Source organism: Ranitomeya imitator, chromosome 2 (genome assembly GCF_032444005.1).
Source record: "Ranitomeya imitator isolate aRanImi1 chromosome 2, aRanImi1.pri, whole genome shotgun sequence".
NCBI lineage: Eukaryota > Metazoa > Chordata > Amphibia > Anura > Dendrobatidae > Ranitomeya > Ranitomeya imitator.
In genome coordinates, this window is record NC_091283.1 from 366,233,397 (window position 1) to 366,247,668 (window position 14,272).

A 14,272-nucleotide genomic window follows, 5' to 3' on the forward strand; every position below is an offset into this window, starting at 1 on the left:
GTTGGTCAGTCAGCTGCGGGATCACGCTGGCATCTGCCAGCATAATTACACAGCGCTGTCACGACTATCGGCGGTAGGTAGCATTACCGCGGGTGACTGTCACATCTGCGGGGTCACACTGATATCTGAGAGCATGACCCCACAATGCCAGAGGTCATACCGGCAGCTCCTGTCATCGCACACACTGAACAGTGTGTGCAATGACAGGGGAAAATAAAACTTACAGTATACGCTGCGGGCTACAACAAAATGGCCACGATCCTAAGCTAGACATCATGCTGCAATACAAAGAAATTCTGGAATGAATGATAAACAAAGTAATTGAGAGCTATCTGTCTGGAAATAGTTCTAAAAGCCATTTCTAAAGCTTTGAGACTCCAGCGAACCACAGTAAAAGCCATAAACAATAAATCCCGAAAACATGGATCAGTCGTGAACCTTCCCAGTGGCTGGCTGACCAAAATTGCCCCAAAAGTGCAGCCACACAATTCAAGAGGTCACAAAAGACCCCACAACTTCCAAAGAACTACCAGGCTTCGCTTGCTTCAGTTAAGGTCAGTTTTCATGCCTCCACTACAATAAATAGACTGGGCAAAAATGGCCTGCATTGCAGAGTTCCAAGACAGTGCAAAGTGGAGATCTGGTTTGGCTGATTGAGAGGCGTCTGACCGGGATCCAAGAAGTATCATTTCTCCTTGCAGAGAGTGACATGATAAGCATGTCGAGGTGAGGAGACTTAAAGCCTCAATGCAAACACAGTGTCTGCAAATTGAGATTCTGGTTTGGCTATTATCCTAAGTCACGTGACAAGGCTCGTTAAAGAGTCGACATTGACTGTTAGGATTGCTACTTCCAATAGGTAGCACTTGAGTTGTAGTCCTCTTCCTCTCTGAAAAGACAATTTGCTGTCTAACAAAAAATTCTGAAGGACAATATACGGCCATCTGTTTGTTACCTCAAGCTGAAGCGCACTTGGGTGATTCAGCAGGTCAATGGTCAATACATATCAAGTCCACTACTGAATGGCTTAAGAAAAACAAAATTAAGACTTTGGAGTGGCCTAGTCAAAGTCCTGACCTTAATCCAATTTAGATGCTGTGGAATCACCTAAAAAAAGCGGTTCATGCTCGGAAACCCTCCAATGTAGCCGAATTACTACAATTCTTCAATGATGAATGGGCCAAAATTCCTCCACAGAGTTGTAAAAGACTCATTGCAAGTTATCGCAAATGCTTGATTGCAGTTATTGCTACTAAGGGTGGTCAAACCAGTTATTAGGTTTAGGGGGCATATGTTTTTCATACAGGGCCTTGTAGGTTTGGAAATCTTTTTCCCTTTATGATAAAGACCTTCATTTTAAAACATTTTGTGTTTACTTGTGTTATCTTAGTCTAATATTTAAATTTGCTTGGTGACATGAAACATGTAAATGTGATAAATATGCAAAAGAATAGGAAGGGGGCAAACACTGTCGCACAACTGTATAAGAATTGAGGTATAGAAAAGGGAATCCGTTCCTAATGATAGTGGTGAAAACCTACTATACTTCAAAAAATGGATCCCATCAGCTGTTTTTACAAACAAGAAATGGATCATATATGTAAATAATTACTTGCAACATGAACATGTTTATTACTGCGATATGCACAAACTAAAGACATTTGTTACATGGAGATTGTGGATTTAAAGAAACCGTAATGAATGGCAGATCACAGATTGGCAGATAGGGTGTTGGGAAAAAAAAAAAAAAAAAAAAGAGGAAGAGATGTTGTGTATTTTTTTTCTTTGGGAGTCGGTGTTTGCAATACTTTTGTCCATATAGTGAATATATAAATATATAACAATATGAAATATTTATGCTAATGTTGTATTGCTTTTTAGATAAGAAATGTCTATTAGGAACTGCATACACTTTAATCATAATGTAAGTACTAAGTTTCTTTTCCTTTGTCATTCACTTATTTGTCGTTACTGATTGTCTCTGTTATGTGTTGTCTACCAATGTTTGTATAAATATATAGTTTCTCCCCTGTGTGAGTTCTCTGGTGTTTAACAAGATATGATTTCTCTGCAAAACATTTCCCACAATCTAAACAGGAATATGGCCTTTTTCCTATGTGAGTTATCTGGTGTTTAACAAGATTTGATTTATCTGCAAAACATTTCCCACATTCTAAACATGAATATGGCTTCTTCCCTGTGTGAAGTGTCCGGTGTCTAAGAAGACTTGGTTTATCTGCAAAACATTTCCCACATTCTGAGCATAAAAAAGGTTTCTCCCCTGTGTGAGTTCTCTGATGGACAACTAAAATTGATTTCTGATTAAAGCATTTTCCACATTCTGAACATAAAAAAGGTTTCTCCCCGGTGTGAACTCTCTGGTGTGTAACAAGACGAAATTTCGTTGTAAAATATTTCCCACATTCTACACATGAAAAAGGTCTCTCCCCTGTGTGAGTTCTCTGGTGTTTTACAAAAGTTTGTCTATGTGCAAAACATTTCCCACATTCTGCACATGAAAAAGGTTTCTCCCCTGTGTGAGTTCTCTGATGGCCAACTAAATATGATTTGTGTTGAAAACATTTCCCACATTCTGCACATGAAAAAGGTTTCTCCCCTGTGTGAGTTTTCTGATGGACTACTAAACTTGATTTGTGTTGAAAACATTTCCCACATTCTGCACACGAAAAAGGTTTCTCCCCAGTGTGAGCTCTCTGGTGTGTAACAAGATGAGATTTCGCTGTAAAATATTTCCCCCCTTCTACACATGAAAAAGGTCTATCCCCTGTGTGAGTTCTCTGGTGTTTAACAAGAGTTGATCTACCTGCAAAACATTTTCCACATTCTGCACATGAATAAGGTTTCTCCCCTGTATGAGTTCTCTGATGGACAACTAAATGTGATTTACGATTAAAACATTTCCCACATTCCGCACATGAAAAAGGTCTCTCCCCTGTGTGAGTTCTCTGGTGTTTAACAACAGATGATCCCTCTGCAAAACATTTCCCACATTCTGCACATGAAAACGGTTTCTCCCCTGTGTGAGTTCTCTGGTGTTTAACAAGATATGATTTCTGTGCAAAACATTTACAACATTCTGAACATGAATATGGCTTCTCCCCTGTGTGAATTCTTTGGTGAATAGCAAGAGATGATTTAAGTAGAAAACAATTCCCACATTCTGGACATGAATAAGGTTTCTCCCCTGTGTGAACTCTCTCATGTCTAACAAACTTTGATTTGTGGTTAAAATATTTCCCACACTCAGCACAAGAATATCTTCTCTCCTTTATATGATTTTCTTTAGAAGTAAAAATAATCTTTTTGAGGGAAAAATATTTTCTATTTTCTGCAGTTGATAATGGATTCTTTGGTGTAAAAGCAGTCTGATCTTTAATGTCTCTTTTATGACTTTTGTTTTTCTTAATAGTTTGTGATGAATCAGAAGGTAGGAACAGTTGAAAAGGATCAAATGATAGATCTTTGCTGTGAATGGATGATGGAATATCTGGAGTAATGGAATTCACTTCAGTTATATCTTGTGTGATCGCAAGGTCATCCGATTCAGAAACTGCAGATGTCACTTGTCCGTGTGATCTCCTGGTACAGTCATCTGCCAAGAATAAATAATATTTTAAAATAAAATCTCTACAAAAAAAAGGGGATTAGACCTACCGGTAATATTGTTTCCAAGAGTCCATCCTGACAGCACCATGTAGTTTGTCCTTCCTTATAGGGACAGGAAACACAAGAGAGGTTAAAAGACCCCTCCCACCCACACTCTCCAGTCATTTTCCAAGTACCACACCAGAATGGTTGCAATTCTTATTTATTGAAATTCTGTACAAGTTAATCATCACCAAACAGATTAGTATCCTGTCTCCACTCACGAGTAGCTTCCAGACAGTGAATGACTGCTTGCCTACATCCAAAGAGTGGAAGAATTTCTCCTTAAGGTTTTTTGAGGCCTGGCAGAAGGAGGGAAGTATTATCTCTTGATTTTAGTTTCGGGAAGAAACCACTTTTGGCAGAAAAATGGGGTTAAGTCTTAGAATGATATGGTCATCAAAAATCTGACTATAAGAGTTCTGGATTGAAAGAGCCTGAATTTCTCCAAGTCTTCTAGCTGAGGTGATGGCCACTAAAAATACTGTCTTGAGCGTGAGTTTTGTAACGTTAATATATTTTACCAACTCATAAGGGGACCTACACAGGGCGTTGAGGACTAGATTTAAATCCCGTGGAGGGACCAATTTCCTTTTTGTGGGCCTTAATCTCTGAATGGCTCTAGAGAAACGTGCTACCCATGGTTGAGATGCCAGGGGGAAATCGAAGAAAATACTCAGGGCTGCTGTCTGCACCTTCAGCTTGATTGGCTTTAACCCTTTATTAAATCCTGCCTGGAAAAAATCCAGGAGCATTGGGATGTCAGGCTGGGAAGAGTCTAGGAAAGAGCTACCACATTCCAGACCAAACCTCTTCCAGATCTTACTGTAAATTGTGCATGTCATGGGTTTACAGCTGGTCTGGATCGTGGAGATTACCTGGTCAGAGACCTCGAGCTTTTAAGATTTTTCTTTCAGGATCCACACTGATAACTGAAGACTCTTCGGATCCGGATGAAAAACTGGTCCCTGAGAAAGCAAGTCTTCTCTCTCTGGAAGCAGGAGCGGATCTCCCCGGGGCATCTTCCTCAGCAAAAGATACAGCTTCATCTTGGCCAAAACGGAACAACCAGCATCACCAAAGCTCCTTCTTCCTGGATCTTCCTGAGGACTCTTGGGATCATTGCAATGGGGGGAGGGAGGGGGGGAGGCGTACAGGAGCGCTCTTTTTCATACCTGGTTTAAGGCATTGACCCCTTATGTGTTGTCTGCTGGATTGAGGGAGTAGAGCCTTCGGACTTTGGCATTTCTTCTGGTTACGAAGAGGTCCATATGGGGGGGGGGGTCACCAATGATGACACATAACTGAATATCTCTCCACTTAGTTTCCATAGTATCTTCCATCTGCTCAGGTAATCGGCAACTGTGTTCCTGGATCCTTATAGATGTACAGCTGATATTGACCCGACTCTTTCTTCTTCCCAGGCAAGTATCTTTTCAAACATCTTGAAGAGCCTGATGTCTTTGGCCTCCTTGGTGACAAAGAAACAATACCGCTGTCATGTTATCCGACAATCTTATGCCTACCTTGCAAGCAGGTCTGATTCTGCTTCAGGGTCACCCAAACTGCTCGTAACTCTCTGAAGTTTGAAGACTGGATCCTGATGTCTGGAGACCAAAATCCCTGGAAATACTTCCCATCTAGATGGTCTCCCCATTCGTCCTTGCTTGCAACTGTGATGACTGTTACGCAAGGCGACAATATCCAAGGAACCCCCTGCGTGATGTTCCTGGAAACGGTCCACTACCTTAGTGACGAATTTAATGCCGGGGATAGATGGATCTCTTTGTCCAAAGACATCTGTCTTGTGCCCCAGGCTGAAAGGATTTTGCTCTATAATCCCCTTGTGTGGAACGGATTCCAATGAACGCACGATATGCAGGCTGTTAATGTCTCCAAGACTCTCACTGCCGTCCTTATGGAAGCCAGATTCCGAAAGAGTCGTCAGATCTTGTTCTTCACCACCTCTTGCTTTTCCTCTGGTAAAAACGAGACTTTGTCTGGAATCCAGAATAACCCCTAGAAACTTTCCTGGTTCCCAGTAGTAGGTATGATTTTTCTCAGTTTAGGATTCAACTTAAGCTTTCTAAAGTAGAGATCACTAGATTGAGTTGTTCTGCTTCCAGATATCAGTAAAAAATCGTCTAAGTACAGGACAATGACCACATCCCTCTGTCTCAGGTAGCTTTGTAATACCCAAGGAGCCGAAGCAAGACTAAAAGGAAGAGCACAAAACTGGAAGTGGTAGCACTTGTTCCTTATCTTTAGTGCGAATGGTAGGTATTACTGAGAGTGCGGGTGAATTGGAACGTGGTAGTATGTGCTTTTTAGGTTTATTGTGCACATCACTGCATTCTTGTCTATGAGGGGAATGGTGGTCTTTAGAGACTCCATTCTGAACCTCTTGAATGTTATTCACTGATTCAAGTGCTTCAGGTTTATGATGGTACAAACATATAAACAAAAAACGTATGTTAAACAAGTTAGAAAATTTTATTAACAACAAAGCAACATGTACTTATGCAAATATTAAAAAGTAGCCAGTGGTTATTGAAAGATAAAGATAGAGTCAAACAGGTATGGGTGGCACCACACTGGGAAGGCAAGCCTAAAGTAACTCCTATATGGCATTAAATTGTAAAGATCAGCACTAAATCAAATGTCTAGAGCAAATCCAAACTATATAACCTGGGACACTGATAATACTTCACATTAAGTCAAAATAATAGAATCATGTGGCGTGCCCGTGATCATATACAGGTGATGTTGGAGTGATGCACTGACACTGCCAGAAAGGGTAACAAGACCCCAAAAATACATGAAAAAACAACTTACCAATGCCCAGGTAATGGTGTCACATCCCCTACACGCGATTCGGCAGCGTGCCCTTGTCGGGGGAGTGGCATCACAAGCTAGACATGCCCCTTTTAAACCCAGGAGGGACCAATCATGGCACAGCAAGCCCCATGTCATGTGACCACAGAAGACAGGAAGTCAGTGCAGGGGTCGCCGGTATTTGTAGCTAAATTACAAAGCATTACCCAGATAAAATGTTCGGTCATATGACCCTGGTGGACAAGAAGTCAGGAAAGAGGATGCCGGTATTTATAGTTACATTTTAATTATAAAGTATTATGGATGAAGATGGCTAAATAACTGGTCAAATGGCCAATTTTCGGCGCATGCAGGTACCGACAGGACCGCATCAAATGAGGCGGACGAGGGCATCGTGGCATGCGGTGAGGCACCCAAGACGGTCTGCAACCCACGTGATCATGTGGGCAGAGAATCGACCCAGCGCCCCGCCCACCGCCGCGGATTGACACCATCGTCGGTAGCATGTCCAGGGCATCGGCACGCATGCGCTCCGGCCACAAGGTCGAACATAACTGTTATGTCCCACCTATTGTCCATCAGACCTGCCACATGAAATATCCAAGGTTGTACCAAACAATGAAAAGGTCAGCAGTCACTGGGACATATAAAAGGACCCCCTAGACATGAATCCACATTTAATACATATGTAAACCAGAACACATGAGCTGCGCGCACAGTGAACAAGCCCATAGAGACATGTTCACACCACCAAGAGACTTGAAAACACAAAAATGCACAGTAAAATCAAAAACACTCTGTTGCAAAAAAATCACAGTGGACAGCAAGTGCTGGTAAAAAGATGGAAAAAACAGGGTATTTGGTTGATACGTTTTTTGCAAAAAAAGTATATTAAGCAGCTCTACCAAACGTCAAGGTGTACCCATATCAGAGCAGTCCTAGCTAATGTATGTAATCCCTATCTGATGTATTTAAAACCTGGTCATATGTGCAATACCTGTATGAGCAGGTAAATCAAAAAGATAAATATCAGACAAAGTAAAAGATAAAAATAAAAGGATCTAACAGAATGAGATAAACATAGACGACCAAAGATAAATGTGTGCAAAAAAGTATTACGGTAAAAATAACCTTAAGTGAAAAAAGGGGGGGGGGGGAGGGGGTTGTTTTGAAGTGCAAACTACCTAATAAGGGTTCATATAAATATAAATGGTGAAGATGACCAGTGGCTAAAAACAATATGTGTCACCAAATAAGACAGCAACAGAGCGGTGATAAAGTGCAGCAGTGCTATTTTAATATAAAAGAAGAGTAGACAGAAAGTCTACACATATCAATGAAAACATACAGATCATAGCTAATTACTGAAGTGCAAAAAGATGTATATGTATATATAAAGATGCGGGGATACCACATTTAGGCATTGGCCACATATACCGGATGTGGAAGCAAGCACTATATATATATATATATATATATATATATATATATATATATATATATATATATATATATATATATATATATATATATTTACATTTACCATTTCTTGTTCCAATGGTGCATGTGCTAATTATGAAGGGATCTTGTACCCAGATTTGAGAGAGAAATCATTTTCGAACTGAAGAAATAGTGCTATACTTGCCATTCTATCACATATAAGCATCATTGTAGTCAGCTCTCTACAAATCTATGCACATAGGCACTTAGCTATGCACATGGGCACTTTAGAAATTTAAAATTAAAAGCGGTTATATTCTCCTTGCAAAGATATATTCAGATCCTGCATAACATTTGTTACAAAATAATCTGACATAAAATAAGTTATGTATTGAACTGGTTGTCAGCATGTATGTCAGGATCATGTACTAAGCACATATAACTAGTTGTTATCTTGGATTGGAGGTACTTGCATATTTTTGTATTATGGATATCTTTTAAAAAAAATGAAATTTTAGTCATGGATGATAAATAAACTTTATATGTTTGAACTAAACATTCTGTGCCCTGAATAATATTCTTGGGGGGCCTTTTGTTGTATAAAATATTACCATGTATTTTAAGACATATTGTTGATCTTGTCTTGTTTTTGTTCTATTTTATGTAAACTGTTGTGAATTCTGCTCTTGGGCTCCCTCCGGTGGTTATGAGTGGTAGTGCTGCGGTAGTTGGATCGCAGCATTTATCAGGTGTATCTATTTTTTGCAATTTGGGCTGGGCTATATAGCCTTGCTTGTTCCTTTAGTCAGTGCCAGTTGTCCATTGTTTTTGGAGGATTATCATCCCTTCTGGTCTCTCCTGTTCGCTGTGCTTTTCTTCAAAGATAAGTCCTGGCTTTGTTTTTGCTGTCCACCTGCTGTGGACCTTCTAATTCTGTGCATTTTTCATGTTTTGTCTTGTCCAGCTTTGTTGTGAAGGATTTTTTGCAGCCTAGCTGTGTCTCTGGAGATGCAGATATACCCTCCATGTCTTTAGTCAGATGTGGTGTTAGTCAGCTGCATTGGACAAAAGTTGTTCCGGGCCACAAACTGCACAGATTCCGCGGAGGCATCTTCCAAGAACCCGGTGGCGAGTTTTAACAGGGGAAGACATTCTAACATGGTATTCCTAGTAGATTTCCCTCTTAACTGATCCTCCAGTTGGTCAATCCATAAGTGCATGAATCTATCCACTGACGTGGTGGCAATATTAGTTTTCATGATCACCGCTGATGCCTCCTAACCCCTCTTAATGAGTCCATCCGCTTTTCTGTCCATAGGCTCTCTGAGGCTAGACGAATCTTCAAAGGGGATTGAAGCCTTTTTTGACACTCTGGCCACCGGAACGTCAATTTTGGAATCTCATCACAGGTCTTTATACTGTCTGGGTCAAACGGTAGACGGAGAAAAAAGCAGAGATGTTTACCTTCAGAAGCCTCCAACCAAATGCACCAGCAGGGCGCAGCGGACCCGATAAATGATGGCAAACACACAGGTGCAAAAAATACCGATGAAACAACCACTTTCAATCCAGTGTTGGCTGTTTGGCATTAGTGCACAAAAAGATAAAAGATACTAGTCTGTATATGGCATTATTCACACAAGCAATGCAGAGCATCTGGTTTACAGCCTATTAGTAACGCACATACAGGCGGACTGCCCAGTGCTACAAAATGCATGCTGTGCGAACAGAGGCCAATAGTTTACAGAGCCATCTTGGTCCGACTGCGCCCTTCAAGATAAAGTGCAAAAAGAAAACCACATATCAATGTACAGGTCCTTCTCAAAAAATTAGCATATAGTGTTAAATTTCATTATTTACCATAATGTAATGATTACAATTAAACTTTCATATATTATAGATTCATTATCCACCAACTGAAATTTGTCAGGTCTTTTATTGTTTTAATACTGATGATTTTGGCATACAACTCCTGATAACCCAAAAAACCTGTCTCAATAAATTAGCATATTTCACCCATCCAATCAAATAAAAGTGTTTTTTAATAACAAACAAAAAAACCAACAAATAATAATGTTCAGTTATGCACTCAATACTTGGTCGGGAATCCTTTGGCAGAAATGACTGCTTCAATGCGGCGTGGCATGGAGGCAATCAGCCTGTGACACTGCTGAGATGTTATGGAGGCCCAGGATGCTTCAATAGCGGCCTTAAGCTCATCCAGAGTGTTGGGTCTTGCGTCTCTCAACTTTCTCTTCACAATATCCCACAGATTCTCTATGGGGTTCAGGTCAGGAGAGTTGGCAGGCCAATTGAGCACAGTAATACCATGGTCAGTAAACCATTTACCAGTGGTTTTCGCACTGTGAGCAGGTGCCAGGTCGTGCTGAAAAATGAAATCTTCATCTCCATAAAGCATTTCAGCCGATGGAAGCATGAAGTGCTCCAAAATCTCCTGATAGATAGCTGCATTGACCCTGCCCTTGATGAAACACAGTGGACCAACACCAGCAGCTGACATGGCACCCCACACCATCACTGACTGTGGGTACTTGACACTGGACTTCAGGCATTTTGGCATTTCCTTCTCCCCAGTCTTCCTCCAGACTCTGGCACCTTGATTTCCGAATGACATGCAAAATTTGCTTTCATCAGAAAAAAGTACTTGGGACCACTTAGCAACAGTCCAGTGCTGCTTCTCTGTAGCTCAAAAGTGGCTTTACCTGGGGAATGCGGCACCTGTAGCCCATTTCCTGCACACGCCTGTGCACGGTGGCTCTGGATGTTTCCACACCAGACTCAGTCCACTGCTTCCTCAGGTTCCCCAAGGTCTGGAATCGGTCCTTCTCCACAATCTTCCTCAGGGTCCGGTCTCCTCTTCTCGTTGTACAGCGTTTTCTGCCACATTGTTTTCTTCCAACAGACTTACCATTGAGGTGCCTTGATACAGCACTCTGGGAACAGCCTATTTGTTGAGAAATTTCTTTCTGGGTCTTACCCTCTTGCTTGAGGGTGTCAATGATGGCCTTCTTGACATCTGTCAGGTCGCTAGTCTTACCCATGATGGGGGTTTTGAGTAATGAACCAGGCAGGGAGTTTATAAAAGCCTCAGGTATCTTTTGCATGTGTTTAGAGTGAATTAGTTGATTCAGAAGATTAGGGTAATAGGTCGTTTAGAGAACCTTTTCTTGATATGCTAATTTATTGAGACAGGTTTTTTGGGTTATCAGGAGTTGTATGCCAAAATCATCAGTATTAAAACAATAAAAGACCTGACAAATTTCAGTTGGTGGATAATGAATCTATAATATATGAAAGTTTAATTGTAATCATTACATTATGGTAAATAATGAAATTTAACACTATATGCTAATTTTTTGAGAAGGACCTGTATGTAAGGTATTAGTTTATATTGGGGCCTCAATACGTAAGCTGGCAACCCACGTCAAGGGTCCTTACAATTTGCCAGTCCTAACGCTAAACATTGAGTAAAAGCTCACCGACACAAAAAGAGGAATTAAAAATCCTCCAAAAAATTCAAAAAAGTCACAGAGAAAAAAAAGCAGAGATGTTTACCTGCAGAAGCCTCCAACCAAATGCACCAGCAGGGCGCAGCGGACCCGATAAATGATGGCAAACACACAGGTGCAAAAAATACCGATGAAACAACCACTTTCAATCCAGTATTGGCTGTTTGGCATTAGTGCACAAAAAGATAAAAGATACTAGTCTGTATATGGCATAATTCACACAAACGGTAGACGGAGCCTGAAATCCTGAGTAGAGATGAGTGGTGTTCGAGTCGAACTGTTCGCCAATCTCAAATTCTACCTGTTTTGGGCGGTGTTCGAGTCGTTTGACGAACCCGAACAATTTGCTTAAAATTCGGCTGTTCGAGTTTCTGTTCGATAACTGTTCGTTCAGAAAAAGCCTTGCTTGATTTGCACATTAAAACTGTTTATCATTGTTAATAGACTGTTTCAGAGTATAGTGGGGGGCGGGGGATAGATCTGTGCTGAAATAACGCCGATCTCCATTTTTTTTTTCTTTCCCGCATTTACAGTGGGGCGGTGCAATCTCTCAGCCTATCAGCAGTGCGCACACACACAGCAATGTGCATGTGATGCACACAAGCAAGGGCATGTGTCATTGGCTGTGTATGTCACATGTCCTTGCCCTATAAGAACCAGCCATTTGCCCCGTCGCCACCATTTCCTCACTGCTGCAGCTTAGTGTTAGACGGCACCGCTGCTGCTGTGGGCGCTACACAGATTAATAGTGTTTTTTTGGAGTGAATTGTCAGAGAGATCGGTTTAGGGATTCGGGAGGAATCGGGACTAGTTGTAATATCAGCCCTTTTTCAGGGTAGGTTACAGCAGTTTATAGCACTGATTGCCAGGCAGGTCTGTGCCAGTGCTGTGCAAGTGTTTGTCACAGCATTTGGTGTAATCTAGCTCAGCCAATCCTTTTGGGCTAGAAGCATTGTCTGATAGTCATCTGAGTAGCCCACCTGTGAAGCTAGCTACACCGCCTGTGTATCTCAATTTTCACTGCATCTAATCCAGTTATTAGTTTTGGGCCTAGTACCACAGTTTGGGCACTCAGTTCTGCTCGGTTTTCATCCATCGGTTGTTGTGCTAACAACTACAGATACAGAGTTGCCAATTAGTTAAGCACTAAAATGAGTGGCAAAAGGCCTGCTGCTGGTGGAAAGGGGAATAGGCATGTTGGAAAGGGAAAAAAAGGTTGTGTCCGTGGGGTAGGTGATCAAGCAGCAGTAACATCTGCAGAAGAAAGACCATCTTCCAGCCAAAGTAAAATGTCTACTTCTTTTCGTGGACAATCTGATATAATCCCTTTCTTACGACCATCGCTACAAGCATCGCCAAAAATTCCAGATGAGGCACAAAAACAGCAGGTGCTTGAACGGATATCAAGTGCTCGTTCAAGTGGGCTCTCCTCCATGTCAATTTCAACATTACAACTACTCCAGTCCTCCGAGTTGTCACCCCAATCGCACTTGCTTCCTCACAGCTCCCAAGTCTCCAGCTGCCCATCTGAGCATGGGGTAACACACATGGTTGAGTCTATAGAGCTGTTTACGCATACAATAGCCTGGAAATCAGAGGTCTGCTCCAGAGCTTCGGTGAATCCAGATGAGGAAATGATCTGCACTGATGCCCAGAATCTTTGTGAGTAGGATCCAGGCCCAGATGAAGAAGGTTCTGAGCATAATGTAGACCCTCGTTCCCAAACTGTAATTCCTGTTGGTGGAGACAATGAGGAAGATGATGATGAGACTGAGATACCTGATTGGAACGAAAACCTGACTTTTCGGTCAGGGCAGGAAAAGGTTGGCTCTGAGGACGACGGGCGTGAGAACACACAGGATGATGATGACGAGTTTGTAGACCCCACTTACTGTCAACCGCCAGTCCATGAGGTTAGCAGAGGAGGTGGAGGAAGATGCTAGTGACGAGTCTGACGATGAGGTAACGGTGCGCCTTCCTGGACAGAGACGGAGTACTGGAAGCACGTCAACAACTGCATCCTCAACCGCAACTGTGCCTCAGACCAGAAGTCGTGGTGTCTCTTCAGGTCATACGGGCTCTAAGCCTTGCATAGCCTGGGCATTTTTTGACATCGCAAGGGATGACCCAACTCTTGTTGTCTGTAAGTTTTGTCAACAAAATCTCAGTAGAGGCCAAAAAAATCACTAGCTTGAGTACTTCATGCATGAACCGTCACATGGATATGAGGCATAAGTTGCAGTGGGAAGCTCACTGTGCTACAATGCGGCCTAGTAGGCCGAGTCAACCACCGTCTGCTCCATCAAGTGCATCCGCATCCTCTTCATACTCTGTGCAGACCTTCCACCTGTTTACCCGCAACAGCCAGTGTGATTGGCAGGTCGTCAGGACATTTGCTAGTTGAAACACCCGCTGGTGTTCAGCGCTCTCAGAAATCGACACCACATTTTGATCAAGGCAACATAACATCTCCGCCTGCACCTTCCTCACAGACCAGCAGTTTGCCGGGGACACCCTACTCAACTCCGTCTAAGCACGGCAGCCAGCCCTCAGTCCCTCAGATGTGGACAAGTAAAAGACCATTTCCTACTAGCCATGACAAAGCTAACGGGTTGAATTTCTGTTGGCTACAGAAATGCTGCCTTTCCGACCTGGTGGACATAGAGGATTTTCGAGATCTTATGTCCGTCGCAGTGCCCCAGTACCAGATGCCCAGCCACCACTACTTCTCAAAGAAAGCTGTGCCTGCGCTACACCAGCATGTCGCACACAACATCACCGCTTCCTTGAGTAACTCTGTG

At 42.1% G+C, this 14,272-nt stretch overlaps 1 protein-coding gene across 1 annotated transcript in view; it reads right to left on the reverse strand.

Moving 5' to 3' along the window:
- Window positions 1–1,608: 1,608 nt before the first annotated feature.
- The window catches only part of LOC138663875 (zinc finger protein 182-like), a 50,772-nt gene continuing 38,108 nt past the window's right edge, over window positions 1,609–14,272 (reverse strand). The window contains exon 7 of the mRNA XM_069750239.1: window positions 1,609–3,613. Coding sequence (XP_069606340.1) covers window positions 1,959–3,613 — 1,655 coding nt within the window. The 3' untranslated portion in view covers window positions 1,609–1,958. The remainder of the gene's footprint in view (window positions 3,614–14,272) is intronic.